Below are 18504 nucleotides of genomic sequence, written 5' to 3'. Positions count from 1 at the left end.
CTTTCTTTCTTTCTTTCTTTCTTTCTTTCTTTCTTTCTTTCTTTCTTCCTTTCTTTCTTTTTCTTTCTTCCTTCCTTCCTTTCTTTCTTTCCCAAGCTTATTTACCTCAGAATAATTATTTTAAGATTCATCCATGTCATAGCACGTATCAATAGTTGACTTTTTATTGCTGAGTAGTATTCCATTGAGAATATACCACAATTTATTTATCCACTCACCTATTGATGGACATTTGAGTTGTTTTCAGAGTTTGGCTTTCACAAATAAGGTTGTTATGAAAATTTCTGCATAAGTCTTTATGTGGATATAGGTTTTTATTTCTCTCAAATAAATATCTAGAAATAGAATGGTAGAGTAGTATGGTGTCTGTTTTAACTTAAGAAACTGCCAAACTCTTTTCTAAATAAGTTGTAGCAATTTATGTATCCACCAACAGTGGATTAGGAGTTTCAGCTGCTCTAGATTCTACTAACACTTCATATAATCAGTCTTTTAAATTTTAGCCATTCTACTGGATATGTAGTACTATCTTACTGTGGTTTTAATTTGCTTTTCTCTAATGATTAATGCTGTTGAGAATCATTGAATGTGCTTATTTGCCATCTGTGTATCTCATTTGGTAAAGTATCTGTTCAAATATTTGGCCATCTTTTAAATTGGATTGTTTATCTTAATTTTGAATTGAAAATGTTCTTTATATATTGTAGATACAAATCTCCCGTCAGATAAGTGTTTTGCAAGCATTTTATCCCATTCTATGGCTTGCCTTTTTATTTTTTTAACAGTGTCTTTAGAAGAGCAGAAGTTTTTTATTGTGATAAAGTTCAATTTGTCAAATTTTTCTTATATAGTTGTGCTTTTTGTGTCTTATTTCAAAAATCTTTACCTGACTAAGAGCCCTCATATTTTCAGCTGTGTTTTTTTCCTAGAAGTTTAATAAAATGAGCTCTTAAATTTAGGTCTATGATCCATTTCTAGTTAGTTTTTATTCATGGTGTGAGGCAAAGGTTGCAGTTCTTTTTTTTTTTTTTTTTTTTTTGCGTCCAATTGTTCTGGTGCTATTTTTGGTAAGATTACTCTTTGCCCCACTGAATTGCCTTGGCATTTTTGTCAAAAATCAATTGCCTGGGTCTTATAGACAGAATAGAGTTGGATTTTATTTTGTTTTATCTTCTTAATGCAATTTGATAACCTCTGAATTAGGGTGTTTAGATCATTTACATTTAATGTGATTATTTATTTGGTTGAGCTTAAATCTCTTGGTTTTCTCTTTGTTCCATCTTTTCTTTGTTTTCTTTCCTTATTTTGGTTTGAGGGTATTTTTTTATTCCATTTTTTCTTCCATGACCTACTAGCTATACCTCTTTGTTTTGCTTTTTAGTGGTTGCTTTCACGTTTACAGGATACATTTTTAACGTATCATACTTCCATGTCTCTCATCCTGGCCTTTGTGCTACTGTGCCAATTTTACTCGTACATATATTAGACCCCATAATACATTGTTACTATTTTTACTTTAATTAATCACATCTCTTAAAAGATTTTTAAAAATAAGATAAAAAAAGTTTACCCTCATATTTACTATTTCTGGTACTCTACATTCCTTTATGTTGATAAAAAAAATTCCATAGGACGTGTATGTCTTTCTGTGTTAAGGAATTTCTTTAACATTTCTTATAATGGTGACCTGGATGCAGAAATCTCTGTGTAGCCTTTGAGTCTTTCCAAATCAAGCCCAACTATATTTCCATCTAGAATTATTTTCTATGGACCCCATCAAGAGCTCTATAATCCTGTCATATCTCTAACTGCTCTTGTTGGTCTCTCTTCAACTCCAAACTAAATCTATCCTTCTAAAACCAGCACCAACCTACCTCTTACAAGAAGTCCTCCATGAATGCCTCTGTGTGTACTGTCAACTCTGAACTCCCAAGGCACTTGTGGTCTGCTTCACAAATTGGGACATTAGTTATATTATTCACTAATGGTTGTTTGCATTTGTTTTGTATTTCCAGATAGGCTATAAATATCTTGAAAGCAGAGAAATGTTTAGTGTCTCTCCACACAGAGTGGCATGATTTCTTTAAATTGATGATTCAGGCGGCATATCAAGACCTTCATGAGTCATTTGAGCATCATTTATATTATATGGATATGTGAGGATTTATGAGGTTAACACATTTAATTAAGTAACCTAATAATCTGTTTCTGAATTATTATTTTTTAAAACATGTCTGTGTTTTATGCTTTCTGGAAACAAATTAGGGGAATTGCTTTTTTTTTTTTTTTTGAATTGCTTGTTTTTTATTCATCTGTGTTTTAGTTTGAGTTCCCACAGAAGTACATCCTGAGACAAGGATTTGAATGCAAGTACTTTACATGAAAGTGAACAAACCCTCAGTAGGGGAAGGAAGAAATCAGGAAAAATAAAATGGTGCGTTATCAAGGCAGTTACCACTGTGGGCAGCTGGAGCTTAATCCCACTGGGGAAGTTCTGGAAGCCTCAGAGTTAGCCATTTACATACCAACTCCTGGACCACTTACATAGCAACTCCTGCCAGTCATTGGTTAAGGGCTATTCTGTGGCGGGGTGGGAGGGGGACGTTAATTCTTTGGTACTTCTGGCCTGCCCTTGAGTGGACTAAGTGGGCTCTGAGAACCAGCAAAGACATGCATGTGCTAGTGATAAGAAGTTAGACAATTGTGTACTGAATTGGTTAGGGCAAGGGGCTATAGATGGGCACCAACAGTCCCCGGTACAGTTGGTTTCATTGCACTCCTTCAGAGGAGTTTCTTAAACTGTTCTCTATGTTCAGAGCTCCAGTAAAATCTAGCCACTTCCCTAGTGACCCTAGAACACCCAGATGGTTTCCAGCTCACTCTCAGTACCAACAGGTGAATCTTAAGTCACTTAGACTTCTTTATGAAATGCTTCATAATTAGCGTGTACCATGCATGCACCAAGGAGATAGGCATCTTCACACACTGCTAAAGGGAGGGCAAAATGACACAACTCCTATGGACAGGAATTTGACAATATTTAACAAAATTATATATGCCTCTACATTTTATTTTTTATTTTTAAAAGATTTTATTTATTTATTTGAGAGAGAGTGCACAAGAGAGAGCATGAACAGGGGCAAGAGAGGGAAAAGCAGGCTCCCTGCCTAGTAGGAAGCCACACACGGGGCACGATCCCAGGACCCTGAGATCATGACCTGAGCTGAAGGCAGACGCTTAACCGACTGAGCCACTCAGGTACCCCTGCATCTACATTTTACTTTTTCTTGTAAAGATTTTATTTATTTATTTGACAGAGAGAGACACAGCAAGAGAGGGAACACAAGCAGGGGGAGTGGGAGAGGGAGAAGCAGGCTTCCCGCTGAGCAGGGAGCCTGATGTGGGGCTCGATCCCAGGACCCGGGGATCATGACCTGAGCTGAAGGCAGACGCTTAACGACTGAGCCACCCAGGCGCCCCTGCATCTACATTTTAATCTAGCAACCCCATTTCTGGGATTCTTCCAAAAGCAAATATGAACCAATATACGCATACAAGGTTATTTGAGGTGGCATCATTAGTAATAAAAGACTGGAAATAACCCCAGTGGTCAGAGGACAGTGGCTGAATAAACTATAGTAGATACACACAGTAGAGTACTATGCAGTTGTGAAAGAAAAAAAGAGAGAAATGTTTGTAGGTACTGATATAGAGTAATTCCAGGACACGCTGCTAAGTGAAAAAGGCAAGATGCAGGATAAAGTATCTGGTATACCTCTTTCAATGTAAGAAAAATGGTAAAACAACATATTTGCTTAGTTTTGCAAAAAGAAACATAAGATGTATATTATAATTTGATAAAAAGGAAAGAAAAAGAAAAAAAGGAGGGAAAAATAAGTCAGAAAATAATAAAAATGTTTATCATTCGGGGGTGACCACAAATAGGGTAGAGACAGTGATTGGAGCGTGGTTTCTCTGACTGTACTTTTTTATATCATCTTGGCTTTCAAGCCCTGTCAATATTTTATTTATTAAAAATAAAATTAAAGGGGTGCCTAGGTGGCTCAGTCGTTGGGCATCTGCCTTTGGCTCAGGTCATGATCCCAGGGTCCTGGGATCGAGCCCCACGTCAGGCTCCCTGCTCAGCGGGGAGTCTGCTTCTCCCTCTGTCTCTCCTCTCCCCCTTCATTGTGCGCTCTCTCTCTCTCTCAAATAAATAAATAACATCTTTAAAAAAAATAAAATTAGGGGCGCCTGGGTGGCTCAGTCGTTAAGCATCTGCCTTCAGCTCAGGTCACGGTCCGGGGGTCCTGGGATCGAGCCCCGCATCGGGCTCCCTGCTCAGCGGGGAGCCTGCTTCTCCCTCTCCCTCTCCCCCTGCTTGTGTTCCTGCTCTCGCTGTCTCTCTCTCTGTCAAATAAATAAATAAAATCTTTAAAAAATAATAAAAAATAAAATTAAATTAAATTAAATTAAAGACAGAAGAAGGCAAAGAGAGAAGAAAAAGGCCAATCCTTAACACTAATAGAAACAATGGAATAAAACTGTATATCTAATCAGTACCATGACCGCATAGAGAAAACAGTTATTTCAAATAATTATGAACACAGTACTCTGAACATGGGATACAGTCTAAGGACAAAACATGCTGAAAATCTGTTTTTTCCCCCTTTAAATCTATATGCTACAAAGCTCTTAGGATATAATAGTGGTGGCAGTGAACACACCTAGCATTCAGATCCTGGTTTCTTTCTTCCTTTCTTCCTTCCAAAGATATTTATTTATTTATTTATTTATTTATTTATTTATTTATTTATTTATCAGAGAGAGCGGGAACACAAGCAGAGGGAGAAGCAGGCTCCCCCGCGGAGCAGGGAGCCCGATGTGGGGCTCAATCTCAGGACCCTGGGATCGTGACCTGAGCCAAAAGCAGATGCTTAACTGACTGAGCTACCCAGGTGTCCCGGGATCTTGGTTTCTTTCTTTCTTTCTTTTTTTTTAAAGATATTTATTTATTTATTTATTTATTTATTTATTTATGTATTTGACAGAGAGAGAGATAGCGAGAGAGGGAACACAAGCAGGGGGGATGGGAGAGGGAGAAGCAGGCTTCCCATGGAGCAGGGAGCCCAATGTGGGGCTCGATCTCAGGACCCTGGGATCATGACCTGAGCCGAAAGCAGATGCTTAACTGACTGAGCCACCCAGGTGTCCCGGGATCTTGGTTTCTTTCTTTCTTTTTTTTTTTTTTAAAGAAATTTATTTATTTATTTATTTATTTATTTATTTGACAGAGAGAGAGATAGCGAGAGCAGGAACACAAGCAGGGGGAGTGGGAGAGGGAGAAGCAGGCTCCCTGCCAAGCAGGGAGCCCAATGTGAGGCTCGATCTCAGGACCCTGGGATCATGACCTGAGCCGAAGGCAGACGCCCAACGACTGAGCCACCCAGGCGCCCCGGGATCTTGATTTCTAATAACATTCGTCCACTTAGAGAATCCAGAACTCTGAAGAAATAGCTGATTTGGGCCCGGAACAGGGAAATCATGAGATGAGTTTGGACCATTTTCTTATGCCAGAAAATAAGGAAGTGCTCTAAGACCAATGAGATTATCACAAAAGAACACAAGAAGGCAGTTTGGAGGGATTTCACTAGCTAAATTTAGAAAAACATTGAGCATCAAAATTATAAGTGAATAAAGCAATTTGGAAGTTCATAGTGATACTCAAAAGTGGAGGGAAGGGGAAGAAGTCTTCTTTTCAGAAGAATGCCAGCTAGTAAATGTAGAAGAAATGACAGAGCTCGAATCAACTCAAGCCTGGAGGGAAGGGGAGGGAAGGGGAGGGAAGGGGAATGAGTCTTCTTTCCAGAAGAATGCCAGCTAGTAAATGTAGAAGAAATGACAGAGCTCGAATCAACTCAAGCCAGCATCATCAAGGAAAGTTGTAACACTGATGGTTTGTTAGTGAACAAGACACGCACACACACACACACACACACGGTTCCAAAGTATCATCCCACCAATTACTGGCCAGATAGAAAAGGAGAAAGTACCTATACCGTGGAGAGATCTGGCTGTCACTACCAAGACCAAGTGATCACACAGAACATCACTGTAGTGACACCTGACATTTTGGTCTCCTGGCGTGATGCTATGCAGTGTACCCAGAACCTATGAGGATTAACTTGAGCCTTACCAAGCCTCTAAACCCAACTTCCGGCTTAAGGAAATACAGAAGATGCAGGAACACATGTAATAACAACAAAATTTTCTGGGGGTCTTCAAAAAGCCAGTGTCCTGGGCTGTCATGGGCTGGAATGGGGGAGATTCTAGATTAAAACTTGCTAAAGTGATATAAAATGAACTCCAATATATGAACCAGGACTAGACTCTGGTTCAGGGGAGAAAAGCTATAAAAATTGGACAGGAAAATTGGGGAAATTTGAATATGGATAAAACATTAGCTGATATAGGGGCGCCTGGGTGGCTCAGTTGTTAAGCATCTGCCTTCGGCTCAGGTCATGATCCCAGGGTCCTGGGATCGCGCCCCGCATTGGGCTCCCTGCTCAGCGGGAAGCCTGCTCCTCCCTCTCCCACTCCCCTTGCTTGTGTTCCCTCTCTCGCTGTGTCTCTCTCTCAAAGAAATAAAATCTTTAAAAAAAAAAACATTAGCTGATATAATGTTAATTGGAATAACGGTATTGTAGTTACGTGGAATGATGACTTTGCTTAGGAAAGATCTGATGAATATTTAAGGGTGAAACCTCATGATGCCTGCAAATTTTGTTAAATATTTCACAAAGAGAGAGACAAAGCAAAAGCAAATGGTGTTGGGGGGGATGTTGATACATTTTGAATTTAGATAGTGGGTTTGTGAGTGCTTCTTTTATTATTCTTTTAATTTTTCTATGTGTTTGGATACTTCGAAATAAAATGTTAAAAAATAGGTATATATCAATTGATATATCTTATGTGGTATGGGAAACTAAATTTTTTCATTAAAATTATATACACACACATATATATACACACACAAACACAATTTCCTTAAAGAGTATCCTTTATCATGCATAAGGACCCCCACCTGATGAGATGGAAGAAAATCACATATTTTGTTTGCTAGCACCCTGAAGAGCAAAGATCTACTATATCACTAGCCTTTTGTGGGCAAAATGTCAACCCATTATTAGAAACACAGGCCAACATGGCCAGAAGCTGTTTTTTTATGTTTGGGGGATTTTTTTTTTTTAAAGTACGTGAATTCTTGGAAATATGGCCATTTGCAGAGGGGAGGAGGCAATGCCCCAGTCCTCACCTTTCTAAAGAGAGAAATCTTAACTTCCGGTCTTGGGAAGTACAGTTTTCAGCTCTGGTTTTGCTGTCCCTGCCCCCTGTGGGCCTGAGCCCAGAGGAGGCTGTAGGCATCCCACACCTGCTGGCAGGTCCCTCGAGATCACCTGAGTCCCAGCCTCAGCTGCACATTGGCATCACCTGGGGAACTAGGTACCAGTCTGATGCCCAGGCCCCACCATATACCCACTAACTCGGAATCTGTGAAACCATTCGCTGAGTACTTATTAAGTGCCCACGGTATGTACACGCTTTTATGCACCCCAGTACTAGTCCAGGGGTGAGAAACTGAGTGGCCTCAGGGGTCCGCACATCACCCTCGTTGCAGAAGAAATTCAGGGGCCGCCAGAGGTTGCTATCATGTGACTGTGGACCTTCCCCAGGGGAGTCCGGGCAGACTAGCTCTTGGGGGACGGCCCTTTGTGTGGCCACCAAAGCCAACCGGGGGTGGGGGGTGCCTGGTGGAGGGTGGTTGGGGCCCGGGGCCCATCATCACCGGGCCAAGCTGACTCACGTTGTATTGGGAGCTGTGGTTCTCGGAGCATTCGGAGTCATCCTGCCAAATATTTGTGGAGTTTTCCAGCGTCTGCCAAGTGCCCGGAGCCAAGCAGTATCTGTAGGCCCTTCCTGAGTTTTCTGAAAGTAAACACAGCTCTAGGGGAAAGGTCAGAGCACGCAGCCCGTTCCTGAGCACGTGGTGAGGCCCTCGTCTTCACCACAAAGCTGTGGAAAATCCCAGGGAAAAGGGATTTTCACTTCCCTTGGGGGGGGGGAGGGGCTCATTAGCATCTCTCCTGTTTATTTGGGATGGAAAGAAAAACACGGAAGCCTCTATGTTTCGTAACAAACCATGGTCCACTAATGTCTGCTGTGTTTACCCAAAGTCTCTGGAGCTAGAATAGTCCCTGGTGACTCAGGGACGGGAGAGCTCTCAAAGGTGCAGCCCAGCTGGGAGATGCGGACCTGGGGCTTCCTGGTGCGCCGTCAGAGAGGGGCGTCGTGTCTCAGGACGTGAAGAGAAGAGGTGAAGGGGGTGGACAGAGCCTGCTCGGCCACCTACAGGGATGGTGGCCTTGAGCTTGTCACCCTTCCACTGTCCAAGACTTCCAGTGTCTTCATCAAGAGCTGAGGATCATCATGGTAATGGTACCAGCCCTCCCCAGTTTGGGGGAGGTTAAATGTGTGTGTGTGTGTGTGTGTGTGTGTGTAAGTGACAGGCCAGCTCTGTGTCCACGATGATGGCTATTGTGACCCAGTCACATCCATTCCCAGAGCCCTCCCCCAAAGGGACTGCCCTCCCCCCTGGAAGACCAGGGACTGGACTTGCAAATGAACAACGGAACTTGTCCGAACTTCCCACTCCTCACCCTGCACGGCATGGACCAATGGTGACTATTTGCTGAGTATAATGGATGGACACCCATGGGGTACTTCCCCTTGCCCACCTAAAGCCTCTGTGAGGGTGTCTAATGGCCCTCTCAAACACCATTCCCCAAAGCAAGCTCTTCATCTTCTCCCCAAATCGGTGCCACCCACACATTTCCCAGCCTCTGTTGATGGCAAACCCATCATCCCAGTCCTTGGGCCCCGAACCTTGGAGTCATCCTTGCTTTCTCTCTGTCTCTCCTACCCTTCACCTGGCCCATCAGCCAATCCTGTCACCTGGACCTTCCAACTACCCAGAATCTGAACACTGCCTTTTGGCTTTCACCCCCTGTTCCCTGCTCCCTGGTGCCACCACTCTCTTGTGACCAGATTATCACAAATGCCTTCGACGCTCTTGCCCCACATGGTCTACGGTTAACACAGCAGTCATGCCACATCATTCCTCGCTCCAAATCTTCCAAAGACTGCCTGAAAACAAGTCAGAGCACTTCCCGGGCCTCCCACAAAGCCCTGTAAAGTCTGGCTCCCAATACTCTCTGACCTAACCTCTTACTGGCTCTCTTTCCCCTTTGGGGCAGCTACACCCACCTCCTTGCTCTTTGTGGGACACACCAGACGTGAGCAGTGGGGGCCCTGAGCCACCACCCAGATGATGGTGAGCATGGGTGGGACCAGACAGGGTGTGAGCTCATTTCCTCTCCTCCACCTTTCAGCCCTCTCCGTCCCTCATCTCCTGCTTCATCTGACAATCTTGATGGTTCATCTTGCCTCTGCCTGCATGCACACTCTCATGGTCCCTTTCTCTGGATCCCTGCAGTCACTTCCAATGTCAGCTCCCTGCCCCCCACCCTGTTCTTCCACCCAGAGAGCCATCAACATCATATCCCCAAACCACAAATCATATTAAGTCTTTCTCATGCCTCAGCGCCTTCGTGGATCCACGGGATCTCACCCTTCAGAGGAAGGTTGAAACACTTGGTGTCAGACAACTTCTATGCAATCAAGCTCCAGGCTTATGTATAGTCAGGCACCATCCCGCTTCCTGCCCTCCGACTGTAGTGTGTGTTCCTCTGGTCTTATCCGCCCAGACTTTTTCTCCTTCTTTCTGCTCTAAACCCTTCCACTGCCTCCACGTTTTCTTCTCACTGTATGGACCCCTTTGGATTCTAACATTTAACGCACAGGATGTTGAGTGGAAGAGTAACTTCCCACCTTCTGTGAATCACACTCCCTTTGGGACACTCTAGAGGCCCAGAACCCATTTAAAAAAAGTCTTTAACTCAACTTCTTTGTAAGTTTAGATTTTTGACCACTTTTTCCCTTCAGGTTTAATAGACCTCCATTTTTAGTTCATGGGAAGAACGGGTAAGCGGAGGAGCCAGGCAGTGGTAGTCTGTTCCATGTGCTTTGAGATCCATGGACATCCAGGTCTTAAAGACCTTCAGGAGTCTGAGGGCTTGACCTTGGTCTCAGCTTCAGTTCCATTTACAAAGGACCTACTGTGCAGCTGACTCTGTGCCTGTCTTCTCATTCATTCCTCAACTGGACCTCAAGAGTTGCTGTTGTTCACTTGACTTAATAGACAAGAAAACAGCTCAGAGGGCTCAGGACACTTGCCCAAAGTCACAGAGCATAAAAGAGATGGACGGGCTCTAGACTCCACGTGCAGTGCTCTCCCTACCCCACTAAGCTGGCTCCCAGAGGGGTGCTTCCTTCAATTATCCAGACTCTCTGGTCCAGCAAACTCTGGTATCTTCCCTTAAACATCACTCCTGGGTCACTTCCAACTGGGTTTCACCAAAGGATAGTTTCATAGAATATATCACTAGCCCTCCTATCCAGAAATGTACCTCTCTTCTTTGGAAACTCTCTCTTTGCACTAGAGGCCTCAGGAAATCGAAACCAAATTTTAACCGATGATTTACTGAGCTGAAATTAAATACACGATATTACCATGTCACCTGCTCAGTAGCCCATTCCCACTTGGTTTTGCCTGGAAATTTGTAATCGCTTATGTTTCTTGAGAATAGTTTTTTCTTATTCTTTGATGACCTTCAGTTCAAGGCAAAAGAGTTCTAACTAGTAATTGTTTCTCTCCCCCTTCCAGAATAAACTAACCAAGAGGCTGGCCTGCTGGGGCAGGTGGGGGCAGCATATCCTCCTGGGGTCCTACATAATAGCCACTTCCTTCAAGCAAGATGGGGGCAAGCTGAGCGGTTAAAGACTCCATCCAAGTCCCATGGGGCTTAAAGGCACCATCCAGTAGCACTACTTTCCAATGCTATCGCAAGGGTAGTTTTGATGCCCTTCTTCTCCATACAGCAAACCCAAGTTGTGGATGTGAGCATCCCAATCTCTCCCCCACCTCTTTCTCCTCTCCATAACGACCCTCACTGCATCAAATTCTGTGGTAGCTGGGCCTGGACTCTCCAATCTTCAAAGAAAAGAGAACTATTGTATTAATGGAGCACCCAGACACAGAAGAATTTCAGGAAGGCAAGAGGAGGTGCCCAGAGAAGAAAGAGACCTTCTGTGGGGAAAGAGGACTTGAGAAAAGCACTTGGTTGGAGTGTGCTCTCTCTAATCGCTCCCTGGCTGGTCTACCCAGGAGGGGCCAGCCTTTAAAGGAACTGCCAGGAAATGGTAAAATAAGACTTACTACCTTCACGCCACCAAGGTAAGTATGAAGGGCAGGGAACAGAGACATTTCCCGGAGAAGAATGAGGCCAGCACACATATCGATCAAAGGTTCCGTTACAAAAGGTCCCTGTGAAGAGAAAAGGTCCCGAATGAGAGCAATGTTGGAGCACCAGGGCCACTGATGGAGGTAGAGCTCCCTTCCTGGCATGGGAAGCTGGTGTACCCTATTCAGGAACTAGCACAGGTGTCCCACTGTCCAGACAGGTCAAGGATGAGGAACAGCGTGGGGAGGAGGGGATGCTTAATGCACCCCCAAGCACTGTGGCTTTGTCTACCCAACCTGACCTTTGGCAGTGGTCCTGTCAGTTATGTTAGTGTGCACGTCATGCTGATGTTGGTTTATTTTACATGGGCTGAACTATCACACAAACTCGGGGTCAGAAGGACACTTGGAAGTTCAGCCAGTGCCTTCTGTTCCATAATTAACTAAAGAATTGTCAAACTTTCATCAGTAAATGCTGGAGCACCCTTACTGTGAAATGTGCAAAATGACCTGTGGATCTAGGGGGATCTGCGAAGTTGATGCTCTTGGCTGCATGTATCCAACATAACCTCTATCTGGTCATATTTCTCCATTTGAAGACCAATCCAACAATCATTATGAGACATTTGCACCATCTCCAATTCAGGGGACAATTTACACCCTGGCGCTTGGCGATGAGACACTAAAAACACATGGCACAGCCTTATGGACCTCCTGGAATGAAATGAAGGGGTTTCAGGCTGGATCCCAAATGCCCATATTGCAAGCTCCTCACTCCTGGGAACTAAGCATCATTCTTGTCTGTTCCTTATTGGGGCTAGCATGCAGGGGCCACTCAGTTTGAACAACCACGTTCCTGGCATCAGGACCCCACAGATGCAGATCTGCCAGGTTATGAGCTGGCTCAGGGCATCTTGTAGACCTGGCTGCCAAACGTCAGCACATGGTCTGTGTGAAACAGTGCTCACCTGGCCGAGCTGCTCATGGCATGACTCCAAATAAAGAGGACATGCCCTACTTTGATTTCAAAAAGCAGTATTCCCTAAAGTGAGGGCTAGTTCTTATAACAGATATCAACCTTTGATTGCCACTAGCCTGGGCTGAAGAAATATTCAGAGGGAGAGGGGTATGGCTTGAAGGCTGAGATTCTTTGGGTCCAGAAAAGGAAGAGAGAGTTTATGGTATCCTGTCCTCCTCCAAGCCCCTGAATGAAATCATCTGAAAGCAGCCAGGAAGATAAGGAGAGGCCAGATTTCATCATTTAAAAAAGAAAAAAAAGAATCTGGATGCACCCAAAGAGTTAGCATGAGGGCAGGAGAGGCCATGGACTGATCAAACGATTAACATATTTTCTAGAACACTCTAAACCTAGTGTAGACCTGGATAGGAGAAATATTATCACTCAGATTCAGATAACACCCCAGGGGATGAAGACCTCCTCCCACCCACCTACCTGATAGAGTCCCAGGTTAATCTACGACAGTTGCTCATGTCATGCGATTTGGTGGTGAGTGTGCTGTGACAGATGACTTTAGATAAATAGTCACATCTATGCATCTATGTATACCCTGTCTCACATGCTCTTTTATAATGAGAGGTGGGGGTCTCTCCTCCCTTCCCTTGAACCTGGGTAGGCCTTGGTAACCATCTGATCCAACTGAACGTGGGAAAAATAGCTTCCAAGGCTGGGTCATAAAAGGCAACATGGCTTCTGGTCATGGTTGCCCTGGAAGCCTCACCACCATGCTGTGAGGACCCTAGTCTGTATGGACAGGCCACGTGAAAGTGTTCTGGCCAACAGACTCTCAGCTGGGAACCACCATCAGCCATCAGTTGTAAGTGTGAACAAGCCTTCAGATGATTCCAGCCACCAGCCATTGAGCCTTCCAGCTAAACTCTAGATACTGTAGAGCAAAAACAAGTCATCCCCACTGTGCCCGGTCTGAATTCCTCACCCAAAGAAACTGTGATGATGATGATGATGATGATGATGATGATGATTGCTTTAAGACCCTAAGCTTCGAAGCTCTTTGTTACACAGCCATAGATAACTCATACACCTGCTTACCAGAAGGTTCCTTGAGCAAGTCTCTCAGACACTTCTCTTTGTATTGAGCCCACTTGCGAGTTGTTTCCTCAAGGCGGGATCCTGTAACCTGGGCAGAAGAAAACCATGGTGACTCCCAGTTCACTACAGAGGCGGCCTTGTGATCATTTCACCATGAATCTCAAAACTTCCCACTGAAGTGGCCATAATGGTCAGCACCAAGAAACAGAACTTCTTTGGCATCTTATGTTCTATCTTAAAGGTACATACAAATTCTACGTTCACTCCATAATCTAATCATATTGGTTTTCATACAGATATGAAAGACTTTTTCCCCCAAAAAATCTTCAAGTGAGGCTGACATTTTAAGAGGAGGCAATATGCTCATCTTGAATGTCACACCCTATCAGATGAATAGTTGCATGCTCCTAAGTCTATGTGGATCTGAAGAAGAGAAGCATCACAGTAAGAAGGGCCCAATAATGTGTCAGGGAAAGGCTAGAAGAATTGTGGGGACCTGGGCCATCCCACCTGGCTGCCTGTGGGTCCAAAGTCAAAGACCAGGTAGAGAGATGGTCTGCTACTATACTGAGGCCTTGGGGTATTTGCCTTTCTGACATTAACTATCCCCTCCCATAGAGCCTTGGGCTTTCCAGATAACTGAGTTGTCTAACAACATCTAATTGTGTATCTGTACTACTCGTTTTGTTTTGTTTTTAACACAACAGGGGGGTTTAAAGGGGTTTTCTCTTCTTCAATTTACTCATCTTTATTGAGCACCTGAGGCTTTGCATCAGGGAGGAATTGAAGGGGATGCAGTGATGGACAAAACACAGTTTCTGCCCTAAAGGACTTAGAATCTGCTAAAGATAAGACAATGTATGATTGGCTGGCTATCAAAGTCGAGTGACGTTCATACCCTATCGTTCTCTGATCCCAAAGAGGCTCATCCCCTAGTGGCTCAGTATTGGCACCATCAGTCACAAACCAGAAACCAGGAGTTGTCCTTGGTTCCTCCTTCCTCCTCCTTCCACATCATCCAACCAGGCACCAGATTCTGTCCTATGCCTCTCTCCTGTCTAACCCTGCCTCGCATTTCCTCCACCTCTGGCCTTGTCCACACTGCTCCAGAGGGATAGGTCCACAGGGCTGTCCTGCCTAAAGTCTTCCCCTCATGGCCTATAGAGCTGACATCACATCTCAGCCACCCTGGGGCCAAGCCTCTTGACTCCAGTCATGTTCCTCTGTGACTCTGCATCTTTGCATTTCCCACTGGACCTCCCTTCCACCCTCATCTTCATCTGGCCCACTCCCTGCTTACCCCAGAAGGTTCAACTCAAGCCTAATGACCCCGATCATACTTGACCACCTCTGTCACTGAAGTCTTGAGCTAGGAACCCTTCTCCCCAGCGCCCTGTGACCCCACACATGACTAAGTCTTATGTCCCATCATGTTGTATATCATTGGTGGTTCATTTGTCCATCCTCTTCGCTACCCCATACTTTCCTTGAGGGCTAAGACATGCCCTCCATCCCTGAATACAAGCCCCTAGCACAGGCCAGGAGTTACTGTCCTCATTTTCCAGCTGAAGAAACAGAGGAACAGGTGTGGGTTGGAGTCAGAGGGAGTATGAACATGGGAAGGGCTAGATATGTGATCTGGGATAAGATCATCCAGTTCAGTTGGCTTTGAGGCTTTGTGTCCTCTCACAAGGGGTAACAAATTCAAATGCTTTCTTGGGCCAGGTAGACAGCCTGAAAGAATGAGGTGAGACAGGTATAACAACAGTGAGTGGAGAAGCCCAGTGTAAACTGGGGCGATGCTCCACCAAAAGGCACTCAAACCCACACACAGATACACAGTCAGCACCACAACCACTATGCTCATCCACCCCACCCCCACAAAAAAAACCCCAACACCTATGAACCCAATGGGTAGTAAGCTTCCACCTTCTGAGTCATTAGTCCAGTCTACTCTCTGTCTCCTCTGCCCAGCATGGCCCACCCCCCGATACTATGGAATACTATGGAATGCATGATGGGGTCTGTGAATAGCTCCTTTGCATCCTTTCCAGAGAATCACAAGGCCAACATTTTGAAGAAGAACTGTATAGTCATGGTTAGACCAGAGGTTACCAAACTTTCTCAAATCATGGTGCCCTTAGTGACTCCATCATTTTCCACAGTACCCCAAGCCGAAAGAAATACCTAAAGTCCCATTTTTTGAGTAGTTAGGGCCAAACAACTTAAGTATTTGCATCCTAACAACTGAGTGCCTACTGGAGATTGCACAACTTCCCAAACTTGGGAATCGGATTGGGCACCATCGTGTTCCACACTGATGTTTATGCAGTACTTGCTTTTCATCACAGCAACTGCAAGAAAAAAATAAAACAAAAACAAAAAACAGCTTTGCAGAGATACAACATCATCAAAGGGAATGGAACGTGATCTAATGCTGAAACCGTGAACTACTTGAGCTAGTAATTTGCAGGGTCTGGCAGATCATGTATCTCTTTGCTTCCCTCGAAAAATTAAAATATCTTACAGCAGCCCTGTGAGCTCAGAGCGGTGCCTTGAGGCAACTTAGCACACAATCTGGAACCCATGGGATGAGCCCATAAGTAATAATAATGAGGATGAGGAGGAGGAGGAAATAACTGGCATTTATCCTTAGGCTTCAGTTTCCAATAAACTTTCAATCTCCCACAATACTTTCTGTCTCTGAGTTATAGCACAAGAGTCAAGATGGAAGCTTATTAACACGTTGTTTAAGAAAATAAACATCCTAATGGGACTATAGCTGGGTCTATATTATTTTTCACAAGTTCAGCAAATAAGTTGATAACCAAATCATCAGCTTCCAGAATCCTCCAAGCCTCCGAAGTAAGACCCTTTCTTGGATAAAGTGCTATTTATATTGTCAGGGACCTCACTGGAACTGGCGAAGGAAGAGACAATAAAATCAGTCATGCACATGAGCTGTGTCCCTGGACTAACCCTCTTTCCCTGCCCTTTGCCATGACTGATGGCCATGGTCAGAAGAAGAAAAAGGAGGGGAAGGAGAAGGAGAAGAAGGAACCCTACAAAGCACCAAATTTGGTCAATCTAGGGGAGCTGGACAAACAGACTCTCTTCCCAGGTATTTGTCCTAAAGACACGAAAAACACAAGAGGCAAATCCAAGTTCAGATCCAAACAAGGTAAGGAGGAAAGGAAATAGCACAAATGGATGTTTTCTAACTGGAAAAATCGACTTGACCTTGATTCCTCTTTCCCTTGCGCAGGCAACCAGCATCAAGGACTAACTTGGCTGAGGAAGGATCGAGGGAAAGGGAAAAAAGACCTTCTGTGCATTGCTTTTAATACATTCTATTGTATTCTTCGTTCAAGAAGGCATTCGCCTCTCTGTAAATCAAACAAAAATTACAAGAAAGCCCCCAAAGGGGAGAAGTTGGAATATAATCTCAGTATCAAAAATTACCATCTCCTTCCGGACTCTTCTCTCGGTGCACATGCTTCTGTTTACTTTTTTTCTTTTTCTTTCCATTTTTATTTTAACCAAAAAAGGAAATCATCTAGTTTTATGCTTTCACCAGAAGATGCACTGTGAATATGTATCCATTTCGAGAGCCATACTTCTAAAACACCATTTTAACAGCTACGTGATGTTCTGTGAATGACTGTGATATGATTCAGTTTTCAAATCCTCCAGCCTCGAACACTTACACTGGCTGAGATGCTTGCTAATATAAATGCTGTTGTACTGAAAATATTCACAATTAAACATTTGAGCACATCTTTATTTGCTTAGGAGAGATTCTTTCAATTGGAATTTCTGGGTCATAGAGTATACACATTTTTAAAGGCTTTTGATAATGGACTGCCAACCTATCCTCGCCAAGCTTTTTTTTTTTTTTTTTTTAATTTAAAAATATGCACCTTTTTACGCTCCCATCGGCAATCTAGGAAAGAGCCACAAATTCACTTCTCAAAGAGCCTTAGAGAGAGAGTTTATGTTTTTTGAACCCAAAGCAAACTGCTAATTAACTTAAATGAGTCCAGCCGGGGAGGAGGGGTGGTGGTGGACTGCTCGAATTTAGAAACTAAACTATCCCTGAGAATTTCTCATTAAGTGAATTTTAGGAAGACTTCCTGCCAGAAAACATGCCACGGTCATTTATATTCCGTGCAGGGAACGCGTCTGTGAGCAAAATCCATCATGAAAGTCTAGCAAAGCCTTGTAATGTAAACATCTGGAGGAAAAATATGCGATTTAAGACCGAGAACCAAGAAGTGTGTGTAGGGGGTGCTCATTGGGGTTATAGACGCACCCTGGAGGACAGACAGACCAAAGAGGTTCTGAGGACAAACGCGGTGGCAGAGAATTTGGCAGGTGTTTTCTGCCTGTCAGGTTCCAGGTTAGAACCAAAGAAAGCCCGATGAGGTGAACACTTACAAGATCGGGCACCACGGCCCTCCCTAGGTGGGGGCAGGAGGGATTTAGAATCCCAAAGCTACACACAGGGATGAACTCCACCCATGGACCAAAGGAGGAAGAGAACCTTTCCTCAAAGAACTTTCATTACCTGCATTTCTCAGATGAATGGGACTGGGGTTCCTTCACGTCATGGTCCAATATGAAAATAGAACCTCAAATGGGAAAAGGGGCAAAAGTTTAGTCTCCCTGGATAAGAATAAAACAAGCTGGGGCACCTGGGTGGCTCCGTTGGTTAACTGCTTGCCTTCAGCTCAGGTTGTGATCTCAGGGTCCTGGATTCGAGCCCTGCATCAGGCTCCCTGCTCAGCAGAGAGCCTGCTTCTCCCTCTCCCTCTGCCTGCCGCTCTGCCTACTTGTGCTCCCTATCTGTCAAGTAAATAAAATCTTAAAACAAAACCAAACAAGGTACCAGAATGCCCACCTGCAGAGGCTGGTCACATACATTATAAGACAACCGTGAAGCCCTCAAACATCACGCCCTGGGGCTACCTTTGCCGCCACAGAAAAGCGTCTTCATCTGTAAGTGGGATTAACAGGA

At 44.2% G+C, this 18504-nt stretch overlaps 1 protein-coding gene across 1 annotated transcript in view; it reads right to left on the bottom strand.

Moving 5' to 3' along the window:
- The window catches only part of GLP2R (glucagon like peptide 2 receptor), a 51522-nt gene that overhangs the window by 32096 nt on the left and 922 nt on the right, over nt 1-18504 (bottom strand). Inside the window, exons 2-4 of the mRNA XM_034989303.1 lie at nt 13488-13575; nt 11399-11503; nt 7865-7986 (exon numbers count right to left, since the gene is read on the bottom strand). Coding sequence (XP_034845194.1) covers nt 7865-7986; nt 11399-11503; nt 13488-13575 — 315 coding nt within the window. The remainder of the gene's footprint in view (nt 1-7864; nt 7987-11398; nt 11504-13487; nt 13576-18504) is intronic.

The sequence above is a fragment of the Mirounga leonina genome, unplaced genomic scaffold, assembly GCF_011800145.1.
Source record: "Mirounga leonina isolate KUSES-001 unplaced genomic scaffold, KU_Mleo_1.0 Mir_488, whole genome shotgun sequence".
Lineage (NCBI taxonomy): Eukaryota > Metazoa > Chordata > Mammalia > Carnivora > Phocidae > Mirounga > Mirounga leonina.
This window is presented reverse-complemented; position numbering and strand designations above follow the sequence as displayed.